The sequence below is a fragment of the Falco peregrinus genome, chromosome 2, assembly GCF_023634155.1.
Source record: "Falco peregrinus isolate bFalPer1 chromosome 2, bFalPer1.pri, whole genome shotgun sequence".
Taxonomy (NCBI): domain Eukaryota; kingdom Metazoa; phylum Chordata; class Aves; order Falconiformes; family Falconidae; genus Falco; species Falco peregrinus.
In genome coordinates, this window is record NC_073722.1 from 84,200,166 (window position 1) to 84,218,879 (window position 18,714).

Below are 18,714 nucleotides of genomic sequence, written 5' to 3' on the forward strand. Positions count from 1 at the left end.
TTTTCAGAAAGAATATATAAATTGAATCAGTTTAACATTACATACATAACATGATAAGGCTTAAGTCTTATTGCCAAAAAGCTGTATTTTGTTTTCTGGTATTGGCCAGCAACTTCTCATTTTCTTAATTAAAAAAATATTTTCCATGATAGCATTAGCCTTGTTAAATTAGCTCCAGGATTTTTGTTTGGTTTTTTTTCAGTCTGAATTGTTCAGTTTGTCCTTTTCAGTATAGTCAACTCAATTTCATGCAATATTTTTTTGTGGTCTACTTTCTGACTAATTTTGCCAAAAGATCTTCTAGTACTTGATGTATTCTGGGGACCAGAATCATGCAATGGCCACTGCCACCCTTTGATTGTTTTTTGTTAGATGGCATTATGAAAATTAGAATTTCAGGCATTACAGTTCCTTGTATGAAGCTTTTTTTCATAGCTTTTGTGGTTCTTTGCTGATCTGAGAGGAATGATGCTCATCAGCAGCTGTCTTTGTGCAGGTGATTCCTGACAGAGCTGGGGGCCCAGTGAAGAGCTCATGAAGTAGCTTGTTACATCACATCTGATAGCTGTTCATTCAACATTGCATTTCACAGAATCAGAATGGGCCTCTGGAGATGATCTGGTTCCACCCCCTGCTAAAGCAGGTTCTCCTAGATTAGGTTGCACAGAGTTATATCCAGGCAGGTTTTGAGTATCTTTAGAGAAGATGACTCCACAATCTCTTTGGGCAGCCTGTTCCAGTGCTCTGTTACCTCCAAAGTAAAGTTCTTCCTCGTATTCAGATGGAACTTCTTGTGTTACAGTTTGTGCCTGTTGGCCTTTGTCCTGTCGCTGGGCACCACTGAAAGGAGCTGGTCCCAGTCCTGTTGACACTTGCCCCGAAGAACAGGCCCAGCTCCTTCAGCCTTTCCTCATCAGGGAGATGCTTCAGTCCCCTCATCATCTGTGTAGTCCTCTGCTGGACCATCTCTGGTAGTTCAAGTCTCTTTTCAACAGGGGAGCACAGAACTGCTATTGTGCAATTGAAGGATGCAACTCTGAAGCTGTGCTTTGTCAAGTATCATCCTATTGTTAATCACAGTAATAAAGATGTTAATAAAATATGTATTTATAACTTTCTCACACTAGACACTTCTATGTCCCTCCCATACCATGCATTCTTTCAAAGGCAGTACTAGCTTCTATAGACTGAAAAAAGATAATCATAAGAAGGATAAAAAATCCTTTCCCATAAAGTCAAGAAAGTCTTGATTTTATTCTTTAAAAAAAAAAGTCCTTTATAATGCCTTGAAGGTTTTTGTTTGGAGGTGTTTTTTGCTATGTATTGGAAATTCAAATTTACTTCAGAATTTGCACTGGAAAGCTTAGTGTTTATGCTAGACAAAGTTAATATTGTTTTATCATGAAGAAAAAATTGAAAAAGAGAATATACAAATCTGTCAACTAGCTCAGAGGTCACAGAATCATGGAAAAATACAGTTGGAATTGGCCAAAAAAACTAATGTAGCTCGTCCTTGTGCTGCAAGGTAAGGCTGACTTTTCATAATCTCTGACATGTTTTTTCCAGCCTGTCCTTGAAGAAATCTAACAATGGAGATGTGACAGCCCTTTCTCTCCTTCACTCCTGCAATACTCTACACTAAGACCAAGCCTTGGTACCTCTTATTCCTCTGCAGTGAGCATGAAAAAAGATTTGATTCTTTTCACATAACCAAATCCCTCTGTACTTGCTGGCTTGCCACTCTTGATGCCTGTTCTGCTTGTGACCCCCTGTGGAGCATACTGATTTAAAAAGCATTTTTTTCCTGTGTCTTCAGAAATGGCTTTAGTGATCTGTTTCTTACCCTGCATTTATGTAGTGAGTTGTGTGTAAATACAGAACAAATATCCATTCATTTTTATTATTTTGGCAGTTGTTGCACCAATACCCGAGACCCAGAAGAGACTGGTTTTGGTCTAGGTAGCGTATGAACCTTGGAAATTATGGCTCTTTTCAGGGAACTTCAGGCCTATGAATTTCTGATTGAACACCCCGCTCCCCACCCCCAAACCAATAAAAAGAACCTCCAACCCAGCATCTTTCTAATAGATGACTTAAAGGTAGATAAGAAATGAAATTCTGTATTCATTCTCAATGCGTTTGAGTTTTGTAGCTCAATAATGCTTTAAGTATTGCACAAAGCAATAAGCAAAGTTATAGCAGGCTTTGGCATAGTGTAGCAACTAAAACTGATTTGATGCTTGGATATAATAGATCATGTTTGCTGGCCTGTGCCACCCACAGTATTTTTGGTTTTGCTACTACAAGGGCTACAGCCACGCTTTTTATTGTGAAAACGTATCCTTAATTTCAGCTGTACAGCCCTCTTCTTTTTCTAATATCACACATGATTTATTCATTTCAAAGTTTAAAAGTAAGTAGAAGCAACTAATGTTGTTGGCCAGATTTTGTGGTCCTAGAGAAAACTTACGAACCTAAAAAAATGTTCTGTTAAATTTTCTAGGTGTTTGGTTGGGAAAGTGCTAAAATAAAAGGGACAAAATACTTAAAATGTTTTTTAATATTATGAGAAAATGTGTACAGCATACTTAACTGTTCACTTGTAGGTATACACAGTTCAGTGGATGCTTACCATTTAAAAGAATGTTACAGGGATCATAGGAAATGCTGTCTATAGAGAATTTAGTATGGTAGCATGAGATGATGGTACATCTGCAAGAATAAACACTAACAAACAGTTTTCAAATAACAAAACCCCCCTCAGTTATATATTTTGGTTTTGCTTAGAATTGCAGAGTCCTGAGTTATGAAAGCACAAGAGACTGTGCATGTTTTCAGTTTAAATAAAACTTAAGCATATCATAGACTAGATTTTCACTGGTAGTTAAGTATAGCCCCGATGCATGTTATGTAAGGGATAACAATGAAGAGGGGCGTGTAGTTGTTAAATGCCTGAGAACAGATGCCACATAATTCTTCCAGCACACAAGAAAAATTCCGTAGTATGTTACCATAGCCATAGGTGCACTCCATCCCATGGGGAAAAGAGAGAATTTGTATGCTGGAAACATAAGGAAAGCAAGACTCAGTTTTTTCTGCCTCATCCCCATCTAATATGCATTAATATAATGATGATACCATTTAAAAAGTGCCAGTTGGCAACTTAAGCAACAGTCTTCTGTCTTTGAGTGAAATTTGTATTCTCCTGCTTTTATTTAGAACTGGGGGGCTACAGTGTTATGTTTGTAAAGTGAATCTTCCATAGATACTTTGCCAATTAGTGTTGCCTATTGCCTATCATCATGATTTTGTTGTATTACACCAAGGAAGAACACAGGGAAAGAAACTTATACTCTCCAATTTCTTTGAAGGTGGTGCAGCTGGGAAATTACTCCCCCACTCCCCAATAATTTGTTTTGGGCATCCTGGAACAGTGGCTATCCTTAGATGGTATTAAATCTTTACCTGGAGAAAATTGTCCTTTTGAGGAAGAGGAGGACTTATTTGCTGGGATTGAAACAAGCTGCTTTAAGAGCAGTAGTTGTTTTAAATGAGCAAAACTCGTGAGAAAAAAAAGAAGTGTGTTGGAATGACTAACCAAAACAACCAATATGCAGTATTCTAGATAACCAGTTCACCTGCATGAGCAGTTCTCTTCAAATCACATAGCTTTTGCCTCTTGGAAGTTTTAATTTACAATATAGAGATAAATTACGCATGCTATAAAAATGAGAGCTAAACTAAGTGTTAAGTCTTTTGAGATACCAAAAAAAATGGCATTACTTGCATACAAAATACTTACAGTGAATTGACTGAAAATATTTCTCTCAAATGACATTTTTCAGTTCCCTTGCTCAAAGAAGAAATGAGAGGTTGGAAAAGGAAAAAACCCCAACTCTTCATACTACAGTGCTTCTAAGTACTGCTAAATGCAAGATGGACCTGTCTGTCGTGATATGGGTACAGCTTCTTTTAAAAATCAAAGTAGATGTCAGCGTCTCAGTGAATTGGATAGAGCTGGTGTAGACTGAGCGTGATGGCTCCTTTGAAAGGCTGTAACGAGCCATACAATGGAAGAGACAGATTAGGTCTGCATGGCAGATAGATGCCCAGAGTCTTCGAATACATGACGTAGCTAGTAGAAAGGAACAAGAGTTCTGAAATGCCTTTCTTGTTTATAAACTGCACTGTCAATTTATGGCTTGGTCCTGAGTGAGTGTTTGAACTGTGGTAAAGTGGCTTTGGTTGCAGCTGGTTAAACCTTAGAATGGGGCTGGTGGCAGGGAAGGGCTAATGAAGCAGCTGAGGGCACAGTCCCTGGTTTGGGAAGGTGACTGCAGAATCCAGACAGAGGTGGTGGGACAGGGATGCATAAGTAAAAGAAGAACCCAATGAATGACACAGATTGCTTTTCCATCAAATGTTGGTAATGCAGTTATCAGCAGATAGAGCTTCTTCACCTTGTATTTTGTGCTTGTACAGTAACTAGAGGGAGAGGACTGTTCACCAAGTCCTTCATCTTTCTGTTGAGTGTGAGCGCTGCAGGAGTTTCTAAATACACTGCCAACATGCTGCTTTGCTAGTAAATATATTGAACTTGGTCTTAGAGTTAGTGCAATACCTTCTTGTTGTTACAGTCATGTCCAAGACCAACTTAATTTGTTTAGGAATGACTTCTTTGTCATCAAAGTGAATGTAAAATACCCCAAAATTCCTCTTTGGTATGGGCTCACAATTCTACTTTGGAATAAGGTTATATAAAGAAAAGGTAATAAACTGTGTTAGAGGTGACCCCTTTACCTGTGAAACTGCTTCTGCTTTAGAGTTCTGTGAGTAAAGAATTTATATTTGCTACAAAAATAAATTGTGCTAGTATAAAGGTGTGTATTGAGAAGACGGCAAGTTTAATACAGGATCTTGTTCTGGTTTCTTTCATATGTGCCAATCTAATCAAACTGCACCTAGGTACATCTGAGTAGTTCCAAGAGAGCTGGTAGAGCTGCCCTAGATGTTCCGTTTAGCAAAGGACAGCTGAATTAATTTACTAAACTGTATTTAATTAAATAATTTAATTAATTAATATTTATTTAATTTAAATTATTTAATATTAAGAAGTATTTAAATAATTAATGAATGTAAAATAAATACAATCAGTTCTACAACTACTTACCTTGGATGCCCATAAAAAGGCTGAAAAGTTAGCACTAAAATTTCAAATTTGAGTGAATAGGTATTGATACATCAGCTATAACCACCTTGTTAATAATTTCTATTACTGATGGAGAAATACTTGACCAGGAATTAATTTTAATCCAGAATATTTATAGGTGTATTAACAGAGACTGTGATACTAGAGAAGGTTTAGGAAATCTAGCTGTTAGATTTATTCTTAAAATACTCCTTTGTAAGATGTTTGTTGTAACATTTTGATCCCAATTATGCACCAGCTCTCTTGTGGGAAGTTAATAATTCCAATGAAAACAGGAAGAAAACTTGTGTTCTACAGTGTAAAAACATTCTTTAAAGGATTATTCTCTCTGTTTGTATTTACATACTTAGCAATAAAGATTTTTACCTTGAGGTTTTTTTTCATTTCCTGGTAAGTGTTGGTTATAGCATTTGCTATTTTTCTGTTTCAATAATATAATCATCCTTGGTGAACAAGGAAAGCTGAAATTTAATTATTGCATGATAGGGCATACTCATGTTGCTGTGAAAGTGGTGTTGCAACTGATACCACCAAGATGTAACAGTTGATCTTTCTTTTTTGTTAAGCTGTTCTCTTTGAAAGCCCTTTCTACCTTTCCCTCCCCACCCGCCACCCCGCCCCCCCAAAAAAAAAAAAAAAAAAGTGGCGAGGGGAGAAAAGAGAGAGAAGCCTGGCTGTGTCATTTCCCAGTGCTGTTTGCAAGCCTCTGATGGTTGCTGCAGGTCTTCAGGCTTTCTGTTCTGTTCACGGAACTCATTCTACCTGTCAGTAAATGTCTGAGCTGCAGAGCAGCTCCTCCCTGGCCTTTTCGCTGCCCTACTTAAGTGGGACTGAAAAAACTAGAGGCCTTTCATGGACAACCCTCCTACCCCCAGGTACTGTAACACGTGGCTCACAGCTTTTTCCTTCCTTCCTACCTTAGCAGGGCCCCAGGGCAGCAGCGTAGGAGAGCTGCACTGCGAAGAAACCTCTCCAGTGGTCTCAGCGTGGGCTGCCCAGTGCCCCCACGTGTGCAGACTTTGTGATTTTGTTGACATGCAAGTACTTTTAATGAACACTATTTCATCTGCAGGTCCTTCAAGAGCAATCCACTGTGATTACTTGTCTTCTGAGTGTTGGATCAGTTACTCTGGTTTGCATGTAAGGTGCCAAGTGCTGCCTTTGGTTTGTGGTGGAAGCAGTGTGGCTTCTCAGACCAGGTTTCCAGAGGATCACAGGAATAAATTCAGAATTTGTTTCTGCAAATAATCTCCAATGTCTGCTTGCAATTTGCTGTTTCCACAGAAAGTTTTGGCAGTGAACATGTTTGCTTGGATTCTCACAACTGTTTTGGTAAGCATATTCTTTCCCTTGACAGGCCCCTCTTGGCAAATATTTCAGATTCCTGTCTTTCTCTTTTTAAGTTTTGGCTGTTCTCAAGATTTTTAGCTGCAGCTCTCTATTATTTCTAAGGGTGGCTCTACTTTTCAGTAAGTGATGCAGAATTCGTAGGGTTTATACAGAATTCCTCTTCTTCCTTCAGGATATGGAGGAGTTTGTGGCTAACGGTAATGAGGGAAGGAGTCTAAAAAAACCTAGAGGGAAAAAAGTGAAAGTCAGACTGGTTATAACTAAATGGGAAGCTAAATTTTTGTAGGAACTGAAATCCAAATTTTTCAGATTTATTTTGTTGCAGACCCTAAATCAGCGTTAGAAACACAAGACACGCTTTATTTCAGTACTGAAATTTTGTAATAGTAAACTTTGGTAACATTGAAGTGTTCATGCAGCATGAATATCTTAAGGTTTCCAAAATTAATTTTGATCTTTTCAGTTCTCGGACCCTGAAATCCCATCTATTTGCCAGTCATCTCAAGGAGCTAGTTACCACCAGAAGCTTCAGAAGTTCGGTGGGCATCTGGGGAGCCAGCTGGGTAAAATGAGGGCCACAGCCACTACCAAGCTTGCTGGGCTTTCAGCTATATAACCTCTATGTAAAGTGTCAGTGGAAAACTTTCATCCTGAAAGTTATGAGCAACCCTAGCTAAGAGTTTGGTGCAGAAGCTGCAATTAAGTAGTAGACAAGTAAGAGGGCTAATATACTGGAAGGACAGAGCTAGGAAAATGAACCGGCCAAATACAGACTGATATAGGTACATGAAGAAATGGGGCTAAGAATCACGGAATGGATGGGTGGGGAGAATAGCTAAAGGTCATAAGCTGAGTTGCAGAGGGGCAGTGGCATGCATGGAAACAAATGCATGATCATTTTTCTGTAGATCACTATCTTGTGTGTCCAGTGATTTTAGGCAGAGAATGTTCTGCTGCACCAGTAAGCATCTGGGGCTGAAAGTAAGATCTAATCTGTTGATACAACTTTTGGCAAATGAAAAGGTAAATAAAATAATTTGAATTTTGCTGAGACAGTAACATGGTTTGATTCTGATTTTTAGTTTCTGATCTTGCCTACATCAGCTTTAAATGGCTTGTGTGAGGATAAAGAAGGGGTTGATATAGAAATGCGGGGGAGAGATGAACAGGGATGGAAAGCTTATCAAATTTTGTTTAAAATACTGTTCTTTCCATTTATTTCACTGCAAACAAAAAAGAACTTGGAGGGAACTGAAAACAAGATTTTACTGTAAAGGAGCAGATTAAATGAAGAATATCAACTAATTCTAGCTGCTATTTTTGTTTTACATATAAAATGATAGCTATTATTTATGATGTAGTTCAGAGTGTAGTTGGGAGGCTTTTATAAATACTTAAATGCAATTTTTATTTTTAAGAAAGTGGCAACTATAAAGATATTTTGCTGGTGCTTTTACTAGTTTTGTTGTGCAACTGAGCAATCCAGTGAAATGGGTAATGCCTCAGTTTCTCCTTGATACAGACATAGTAAAATTAATCCCTCAGAGTGCCATGTGTTTTAAATCAGTATTTTTTATTTAAAGGTCACAATTTTAAAAACAGAAATACAATCTGTTATTTTAATAAATAGATCTTAGCTTTCCTACCAAAATTCCTGTCCAAAACCTGTTTTCTTTTTCTTAAGCATTCAAATTATGAGCACTTGTTCTGGCTTTCATTCTTCTTTAAGTGTGCAGATTGCTAAGAGCAGTAATCTCTATTATCGTTTGCTGAAGCACATTGACTTGTTTCCACTTGTTCCTAGCTGGCTGGTGTTAGGACCCAGAAAAGAGACAGCAGCAATGTGATATAAATAGAGTACCAGAATGGGACAAAGTTTGAGAAGAAAGCATGACATCACTCAGACTTGCTCTCCACCCAAAAAGATCTGGGATGGAGGTGCAAACATGAGCTGGGCAAGCAAGGAGTTAGGAACTCTTCTCAGCTCAGTTTCTGAGGAAATAGTGAGAGTTATATGCCTTATGCTATGAGGAAGTACATTTTCGTACTAGCAAAACTAAAACTGGCTTCAGATCTCTGACAACGTGAAAGTGATTGAAAAGAAAAGACAACCATAGGAAGAAAGTTGAAAACAAGATCTTTTCTTTTTGGCACAGATTGTAACAAATATTTGACTTCTTTCCATGGAACAGTACAGCTTTCGGATCTGATGCATGTTTCTTTTAATTTTCTTCCAATCATGGAAATTTATTTAGAGTTAAATGAAGAAATCAAAGTGTGAAGCAAGCAAATCCTACTTAAAGGGTCTGGGAGGATATTTTGCCATCACTGAAGGAGTGGACTTTTTGAACCTGCATGGAAAATGTCCCTTTTAACACAAAAAGTAGCAAAGGAAAACTTATGATTGAAATCTTACAGGAATTTGATTCCAGTTGTACTTTTAACCTTATATAGACCATGGAGAATTTACTATCTCTGCTGTGTTGTCATTATTCTTTGCTGGTTTTATTTCAGTACAAATATCAGGTAATGTTCTGAATATGGTCAATACTGAGGTATATTTGGATTCCTTAGGAAGTTTTACCTCAGTATGTCTCATTATGTAATGTTTTATGTGCAGGTGTATGGAAATTATTCCCAGCTGCCCAAACACCCAGGTAAGGAATGTTCTGTTTACTTTTTATGACATTGTGCTTAAATATTTGTTTGCTTTTTGGTTTGCATTTTTCATAATAGCTCCAAAGAAACTGTGGTCCTACATTTTAATGTCAGCTCTGTATTAAAAATGTAATGAAGTCTAAAGTATCAGACTGTCCCAGTCATTTTAAATTCAGTAACCTACTTACTAAATATTCTGCATAGAAATATATTTGGAGAAAAATGGCTTGTATTTGATATGTAGAAAAATCCTGTTTACACTGTTGTTTTTTTTTCTCTGAGCATGAGTTTCTGAATCACGTCTCGACATAGACTATTTTCTTACCCCCCCCCCCAATGCCTTAGTGTTCAGCATTTTCAGTTCAATCATTTACAGTTAGATATGCCAACTTGTATACTTTGCAGTACTTTGGCATGGCTTCAAGTCATCTAGCCTCCTTTCAGCCTTTGTGCTGAAGTTTAAATCAATTATAGAACATATTAACGGATGCTCATCTGTTTTCAACGTAGAAAAAACTCAAAGCTTACTTGGGGTCTGTGTGTGTCACTGCAGAATTCTTGTGTTTATATAAATAGTTTAATTTCAAGCCTCATGGTGGTGTACAAGTACAATTTTACTGCTTTACCAATTCATTTATTGGTTTGTGCTTTTAAGTTTTAACCATAAGTAGTTATTTTCAAATAAAATCCAGAGCGATGTGAAAAAGCCATGTTGTCTGCTATTGCAGTAGCTTCAGCCCCATTAGTTTCTTTCGTTCTACCTTCACTCAAAACCAAAGAAATACAGTCTCATTTCCTGTAGATGAGGTTCACTGGCTTCTAGTGGATGGAACAATAGGGGGAAAAAAGCCCTCCCACAATAAGGGGGCAAATTACACAACATACATTTTGTGTGTGTATGCAGAAGCATAACTGTGAGTGGTGATTTCTGGATTTGAACTAGGCTGTAAACAAGTCCTGTGATTTTGTTCTAAACACAGAATGGTGTTGCCTGTTGAAAGGATATTGCAAGTGTAAGTTGAATTCAGGGTAGCAGGTATTGGTTTTCAGAGGTCTTTTCAGGGCTGATGGGCTGGTAGCAGAGTAACAGCATGGCTTTATGTAGTTCAGAACTGGGAGCTGGGAAAGCCACTGACATGCATTGTGGCTCTAGGCAATTTGTTTTGCTGTGTATCTGTTTCCCTTCCCCCTTTTTTTTTTTTTTGCCAACTTTTAAATGTAAGCTTGTTAAAATACAGCTTCTCCTTATGAGTTTGATACCAACCATGGCAATGCCTTTGTCATGCTGCTGCTGCTACTACTACTACCAAAATAATTGTGCCATGTTGTGACACAATTGTTTGGTGTCATATAATTTTCTCCTGAGCTTTTTCTTTTCTATTTTTCTGAAATTTCTTTTCTACCACCTCTCTTAACTTTAATCCTTTTTTTGACCTTCTGCAAAAGGCAGATGTTAGTCGGAGCAAGAGATATTTGCATTTAAGCACACTGTGAAACAGCAGGCATGTTCTGTGCTCTGCAAGATCGAACTGGTAGACTGAAGGAAGTTGTGTGGAGGTACATTAGCATATTTAGCCTATATGGATGCTCTTAATACCACAGAAATTTGTAACTTCATTTCTTCTGCAGCAGCCAGAATATGTTCTTTGAAGGCAGAACTAAGCATATACTCAGATATACTTTATGTACATGCAAAAACCCTTGTTCTCATATGCCTTTTCGTCAGTGTACTTTGCCATGCTCAGCTTCATTGAGTTTGGGTTGCTTGGAATTTTCAGATTGGGTTTTGTATAAGCATATTCTGTGTCATTATTCTCTTATGTTGACAGTAGCTTTCTCTTTTTGTTAGCAGTTGTGCATTTCTCTCTATCTTTCAAATATTCAACTGCAAACATTTCTAGTTCGGTAGCCCAATTCTGCTCTGACCAAGATCCTGGACAATTATGAATCATTTGTTTAGTGTAATCTTTGGTGTAGTAGAGTTTGGAAGCAAGTTTGAATAGTTTGTATCCTCACAAGATGCAGACTTTCTTTTAGTTCCGTGCTCTGAGCTCTAGAATTGCTTGTTTTGATGTTCAGCAATTTTATTAACTCTGCACTGTTACTAAAAAAAAATGTTTTTTGGGGGGATCCTGTCTGTCACAGCTCTAAAACTACACCATGAGGATGCAGAACATCAAGCTGATCTCCACTGTGTGGGCTAGGCAATTGAAGGATGCAAGTAAAATTGCTGCGTCTTCATATCTATGATAAAGAAATCCTGTTTGTATCAGGATGTTAAAATGATGGAGTAATTATCAAATAGGCAAGCTGTTTTGATCTCGGGAGTGAAGACAGGTGTAGGATAGAGTGTAAATGTCATAGGACACTGCTTGTGATGTGTTTTAATTTGCACACTAGGTGTAGGAAGCTTTTGTATGGTGCGTAACAGCTGAAATGGTTTTTAACAAACTTACATCTATCAGCTTTGCACCTCCATGTTCTTGAAAGATTTCTTGGGAATGAAAAATGATTGTAGGGTAAAGAACTACAGACATGGTGTAATATAAATATTTGTGCTATCTGTCCCTGTTGTCTGTTCTGTCATTTACCCCCCTCAAAAAAAATATAATTCTAATAGGATGAAATACCATGATGGTGAACAAAACATGTTCTCATTGGCATTCACAGTAAAAATTCTGTATCGGCCTTCTAAAACTTTCTTAATAGGAGATTATAAATTTATTTCATCACAGCTGGTTAAATAAATTCTTTTGAGAATAAAGGATTTCTTGCAGCTAATAAGATAATAAAAATTACTGTTCATGTTTTCCAACATTATTAATGCTATACCATTAAACCAGAATTATTATCTTAACACAAAATTTGATAGTTTTGGGCAGCCTGCTTCTGGTCAGGTTTGAGTGTTCACATCTAAAACTTCAAAGTTGTTGGTCAGACTGTGCAGATAATCTGTCAGTGGAAACCAGCAGATGTTTTGTTTTTGTCAGCTTGTCCACCTGTTGCTAAGGAGGACATCTAGGAAAACAAAGTGTTCTCATCAGCCACAAGGAGTTGTTCTGGTTTTGGTGTAGTGGAGAAGGTTATGAAGGAACAGTTAATGTTGTATGGGGAGGAGTGAACTCTTTATCCATGTGTTGCTTAATAGTCTGGATGGAACCCCTTCTCTTGAGGAATGTCAAATCTCTTCTGTTAAAGGAAGTTCTGATGACTTTGTTAAGGTGAGAGTTATCTGGAGATGTCAGGAAGACTAGACTCTGCAGGCATCTATGCTCTCATCCACATGGCAGGTCTTCCACCACTGAGCTTTTTTTCACCTTTGGTCTTCTATGGCTGACAAGTGTCTCTCCATGGAAGACCAAAAGTGAAAAAATGCTTGGGTTAATATAACCTGAAGGTGTTGGACTGGTTTTTCAGTGGATTTTGCAGAAAGGATAAGATTCCTGGTAACTCTCTAGCATCTTCCCCTACTCCCTTGAACTGAAGAGATCTGAGTTACTTATGGAGGAGTCAGAAGCAGTAGTAGTATGCTGTAGAGGATAAACATACCCTGTGCATTTCCTTCTTGGTGCTTTGTGTTATCTACCATGTGTTTAAAATCTCAGTAAAATCTTGAAATTACTCTTCAATGACTCCTTGACTGTTACTTCAACAAATGCTGCCTGATACGCTAGCAGAGATTTAATCAGATTATTATGCATTTTAAGTGCAATTAAAATAAAAATCAGTTGAGTTTTAAAAACAGCTGTTTTCTGCAATGGTCAGTCAGATGTGTGGCTTTAATCTACTCTGCTATTTTGATTTATGATCTTGCTTATGTGCTGTACTTGATTTACATAGAATATCTTGTTTTACTTAACCTAGTGACCTCCATTATTGTTTTCTGTGGAGCCTTGTTCCACTCCTTGTTGGTCCTTACTTTAATAACTTTTTCATGTGTGTTTCTTGAAAGGGTTCAAAGTTCTTGCATCAGCTTCCCATTACTGGCCATTGGAAGATGTGGATGGAATTCATGAGTTTCGGGATACGAATGGAGGTAGACAAAGGATTCATTGACAGTGGCAATAACATAAGTATTTGATATAAATATTCGTGGCAGTCTGTAAGTAGAAAGGGAGCAGGAGAAATGAAAAGGGTTAGTTTTTGTACCACAGCAGCTGAGAGATTTTTTTTCCAGTTAATGTTTTTGCAGTGCTTCAATGTCCAAATGATACTGTATTTGTGAACTGATTTTTACAGAGTATTTTAAGATATTTTATGGGCTGTCTACACATTGTAAAGGTTATAAAGAGAAAAGGTTTATGATCCAAAAAGTCATTGAAATCACATTGTTATTAGTTGGTTTGATACATGCATAAAATGCACTAATGCACTCAGTGACTGAGATCCTTGGCTATGCCAGCAGTGAAGACGCCTGTTTCTTTTTGCTTTTTGGAAGGAGTTAAATGCCCACATTCTTCATGCACTTTTGAAAATTGTATTAGTATCTGTAGAAAGAGAAGTGTAAACCCTTATCTGAATGCTTTTTATTCATTTTTATGTGCTTTTGGGTATTTCCTTAAGAGCAGCATTGCAGCATTAGTTCAAATTCTTTTCTGATTGGGCAAAACAGAGAGAGGTTTGGTAAGGCAAAACTCTCACTAATTTGAAACACTCAGTTGTCAGGATTGCAGGATCCCAGAGGGAATGATATTAAAAGGTAGTCTGGTTGGATTTGGCAGCTTTCTGGTTCTGATGTTTCATATCAGGATCAAAAAGGGAGGTGGGGCTTCCCGGACATGTGTGGTGATGTAATTAATGAAGCTTTGACCAAATCACTGTATCCCATTTGCAGCATTATGAACAGCATAAGGCCATTCCTTTCAGAAGAAATTTTTAGCTATGCCCTGCCTCCTTCTGAGACTCAAAGGTCCCTTGGTAATTTTCACATGAACTGTTTTTTCTCTTCTGACACTTTAGCCAATTCCAAATTGGGCTGATGTATATTCCCTACCCTAGTATTTCTCACGGTATGGCTGAGCAACTTGGCAGTTGAGCTAAACTGTTTTGTACTAGTGCAAGGGGTAGCTGCTGTGTCACTACTGGTGACTGTAATAGCTTCACCTAGAAATATCACTGCAGAAGATTAAATCAGATGTTAGAGACCTTTACAGCCTTACATGAAAAATGTTACAAAAGTGCAAAGTTATTGCTGTTTATTACACAAAAATGTTCTGAAGTGGGGAAAAAGATCCATAAATATCTAAAGCCTTTTATTCCAGAGGTGTTCAAGTATTTTAAGCTTAAACTTTGACACATCTTTCCACAAAGTCTCTTAAAGGAATGAAATTGCCTGAACAGAAATAAATCTGGGCAATATTCTGGTCCTGTTAGAGGCTGATGACAGCGTTCCTATTGAGTTCAATAGAATCATAATTTGGCTTACAAAGTTACCATGTGAGTTCTCTAACGGTGTGTTAAAGTAATTTTCTGACTCTGGACTTCACTTTGTATCAGGAAGAGTGAAGTACTCCATATCTAGCACTGTTTTGGCACTCATGTTACAACAAAGTTGTTTTGAAAGTGCTTGAAAGTGATACATAAAATGCAGCTCTCAGAAGAATGACAATTGATGTTAGATTGTTTTTCAGACTGTGTTAAATGACATGAATGACAATTGATGTTAGATTGTTTTTCAGACTGTGCTAAATGACATTATTTCAGCAAAATTCAGAAATCTTTTCAGTAGTATCTTGGCAGAGGTAGAAAGCAGAACACATACAGTTCCTAGTCCTACAAACCTTCACTTAAAGGAATGGGACTGGCTCACATGAGCAATCTTCTTTGACTTGTACTGTGATGTTGAGTTAAATAACTTTATAAATGAGCCAGCTGCATGACTTTGCTGAAGAAGTTTGCTGGACATTGTCTTACTATTATTTGCAGGGGATGCCAGTAGCAAAAAGTCTTTTTCTCTGCAGTGCAGTTATGATAATGATGAATTCTTCCCCCAGTGTTGGAGCGGGTAGTTCATGCTCTTCTCAGTTGCTCATATTGTGTCTTATAGCACACAGATCTTATTTCAGCTGCCTCCAGCAGAGGTTTTATGTATCTGTCTGATATTTGACTTTGATATACAAGAAGTTTTCTATATGGGTGTAATGTAATGCAGGTGACAATTTGCTTGTTTTTGATACCATTCTGATTACACAACTCTTCTGTTTATTGCTAGTCTTTCTTATTTTTCCATTCGTCGTATCATGCGATTATTTTCATTCCATGTTTCTCCTCTTAAATTCTTGAGGCATCATACTCTGTCCATCATGTTAATCCATGTTATTTGTTGAAGTCATTGTGTGTGAAGCCAGATTTATATCTCTCAATGCATTTGTGTTGTGAGAGTGTCAGCAAATTAATTTTCTTTTGTTATCTCAGCAGTAGAAGCAATTGAAGGGAAACAATTAACTTAAAATGTAGCAAACAGAAAAAGATGTGGCCGTGTTCAGGTTTTTTATTTGACCCCTTGTTTTCCATGCATTTTTCTCTTGAGGTTTTTGTTTGGTTTTGGTTTTTTTTAAAGAACATTTGCCTTTCCCTTCTGTGAGCTCAGTTGGTCTAAAACCCAAATCGATGTGTGTCTATTTACTTTCATGAGCTTTCCATCAAGCTCTATTTGCCTGCCCAGGGTAAATAATTACAGTGCGTAAGATACTGTTAATTTATCAAAATAACAAAATATTAGAGAATAAAAATTTATTTTCAGATATAAAAAGTTGCATTTTTTATTATTTTTAAATGGAATTTCTTGTATTTAATTTGTGCCCATTGCCTCTTTTCTGTTCACTGGATACAACTAAGAAGAGTCTGGTGCTATCTTTACACCTCCCATCTGGTGTATAGACACTGATAAGATCCCTCAGCCCTCCCTTCTCCAGACTGAGCAGTCCCAGCATTCTTAGCCTTTCACTGGACTTCCTCCAGTATGTCCATGTCTCTCTTGTACTGGGGAGCCCAGAACTGGACAAGGGATTTCAATTGCCCATAGATTTTGCATCAGTATAATGAATTTTGTTATAATTGCAGAGTTGCTTACCAGCATGGCTGTATTTCAGAGCCCTTCACCTGCCGTTGTATTTTTTTTTATATTTTTTTCTCAGTTACTGTAAGGAAAAAATGTTTTAGTGATACAGTATTTACTTGTGTAATCAAAGAATGTAACACTCACATGCATACAAGTCCTTGGGAGAAGGGGTTGTATGATAATTTTAAAGGCTGCTGACCAACATCTGTGATTTGTGCTATGTTGAGAGATATGAACTGGCCAATTCATTACTGATTGTGTTTATTCATTGTTTTTCTTATTTGCTTATTTTCTTTTGTTGTTCCACCCAGCTCTAAGAATCCACAACTTCACTGTGCTTACTTCCCATAACTCTACCTTTGTATATACCAATGACTCTGCCTACTCTAACTTCTCTGCAACTGTAGGTGAGGATTTACATGTTTTTTGTTCTGCATTTGTCAAGCTTGGATGGTTCTTGTAACATTGGATTAAAACTTAACATTGAGTTTAAGTTCAGATCATTAGGTAAAGATCTGTTTATACTTACATTGGCATATGTTATTGAAAAAGCACTCCTGCAATGTTATCTGAATTACTCTGAACTACTGGGAGAGGCATCCCCATGCTAAGTATACCATGGGAAGATGAGCCTCAGTGGTTCTCCAAAACGTAAAATATTTGAAATATTTGTATTAAGCTTAAAAGACACAGAGATGACACGTAAGAGGAACATGTAAGAACAAATAGGTTGATTTTTTTTCTTGTCTTTCAAGGTTATAAAAGGAAAAAGAAGCCATCTGTTTTTCACCATTTCATAGTAGTTTTTAAAGGACATATTAAGAAGGACACGTGCAAGCAAATTTGCAAAGCCCGGAAGTAAGAACTTGTCAATCATGACATATTTTGATTAACAAGCAAAAATCTGCACATAGATGTCCTTTTAATGGTATTTTTTTTTCACGTCAACACACCAGGTTATAAAAGGAAGAACAGAAAATGACAACTCTCCAGGCAGAAACCTGACAGATTGGAAACTATTTACATCTACACCAGCATAAGTTTAAAGTCATTTAAGTCACTAGCATTTACATTTGTGTACGTACAATTGAAATATGACCTCTTATCCACTTTACAGTTAGGTATTAACTCACATCTAGTTTGAAAACCTGACCTAAGAAGAAGGATGGAAACGGTCAAACTGTCATATGGGCTGCTCAGAGACTATGAGGTTTCTATTAGAGTAGTAAACCCACTATTTTTCTACTCTTAACAGTAAAAGTTTGCTGACAAATGGGAACTCTATTAATAATGAACTTCAAATGACCCTAATTCCTTACAATCCTTTCTTATCTGCTTTATAGAGCATTTGCATAGTTCTCACATAATAAGATATATTCAATATCAACATTAAAAAGAGTGACATCAGTGGCAAAAGAAATTCTATGGAAACAGGAAGGCGTTACTTTATGGGATTTATTCTGGCTAGATTAATTTAGAATTCAAGTGACTCCAGAAGAACATAGAAATCTTTGCTTCACTCCATAACACACACTCAAATTTTTGAAATAAACTATATTTTATCTGTCAATTAGAGATAGAACTTGATGACTTCATGCTCAAAGGGAAAGGAAGATACCCGAAACCTGTGTTATTCGTCTTGAGATTTGGAATGGACTAAGAAAATACTTGGACATACATTCACTGAGGGCTATGCCATGCTGTTGCTGTTACATTGAGTGGTGTTACCCTACAGATGGGTCAGCACTATGACTGCTGTCCTCATGCCTGATGGTTGTCTACAGTTTGAAAATGAGACGCCCTTTTGCCCATGTCCCCATTGCATAAAGGGGTGCACCGTCTTGAAGCAGTGACAGGTATTTGTGATTATCACTGCAAATAGATGGTCTGTCCCTAGCGCTGAATCTGCATCTTTGGCGTGATTTACACTGTGCCCTGCTGTGCAAAAGGCTTCTGTTAAGTCAGGTAGATATACAGTGATAAATACAGAGGGAAGTACCTTATGGCCCACCTTTTATGTGTTTTAGACCGTTTGTGTGCCTTCCTTATTTCCTCTTATGTTCTCATTACATTTTTAAAAATATCAAGCAGCATCTAGCTGGCAATTTCTTCACCTCAGAGCAGGAAAAGACTGTATTCCCATTGTTGGTGTTTCCCTTGGAGCAACTACTAACACTTTCAGAAGAAATTATAGAGAAGGGTCTTAAACCCAAGATCCTGAACCTTCACAGTCCTAAGAAATGCCATCACAAACAATGGTATTAATGTGAAATTCCAAACTGAACAATTAAATTTTGTCTGCTCAGAAATAGATGATAGAATATTCTTTGTTTTGTGGAATGCAGGCTTTTTAAGACAGTGGATTTTTTTGATTGTGATTTCCTATTGTTTTCATTGCTAAAATTAATCCCTCTTTTTATCTTGGGACAAATGAGAT

The 18,714-nt window shown here is 37.3% G+C and overlaps 1 protein-coding gene across 3 annotated transcripts in view; it reads left to right on the forward strand.

The window, feature by feature from the left end:
• Window positions 1–6,132: 6,132 nt before the first annotated feature.
• Window positions 6,133–18,714, forward strand: part of ADGRD1 (adhesion G protein-coupled receptor D1) — a 160,963-nt gene continuing 148,381 nt past the window's right edge. The window contains exons 1-4 of one of the 3 annotated variants that reach the window (XM_027780871.2): window positions 6,133–6,541; window positions 9,180–9,216; window positions 13,170–13,253; window positions 16,589–16,684. In XM_027780871.2, the coding sequence (XP_027636672.1) occupies window positions 6,464–6,541; window positions 9,180–9,216; window positions 13,170–13,253; window positions 16,589–16,684 (295 nt within the window). In that variant the 5' untranslated portion in view covers window positions 6,133–6,463. Of the gene's footprint in view, window positions 6,542–8,483; window positions 9,086–9,179; window positions 9,217–13,169; window positions 13,254–16,588; window positions 16,685–18,714 lie in introns of those variants that run through there. The other 2 variants (XM_027780870.2, XM_005233302.4) reach the window with 2 other exon arrangements.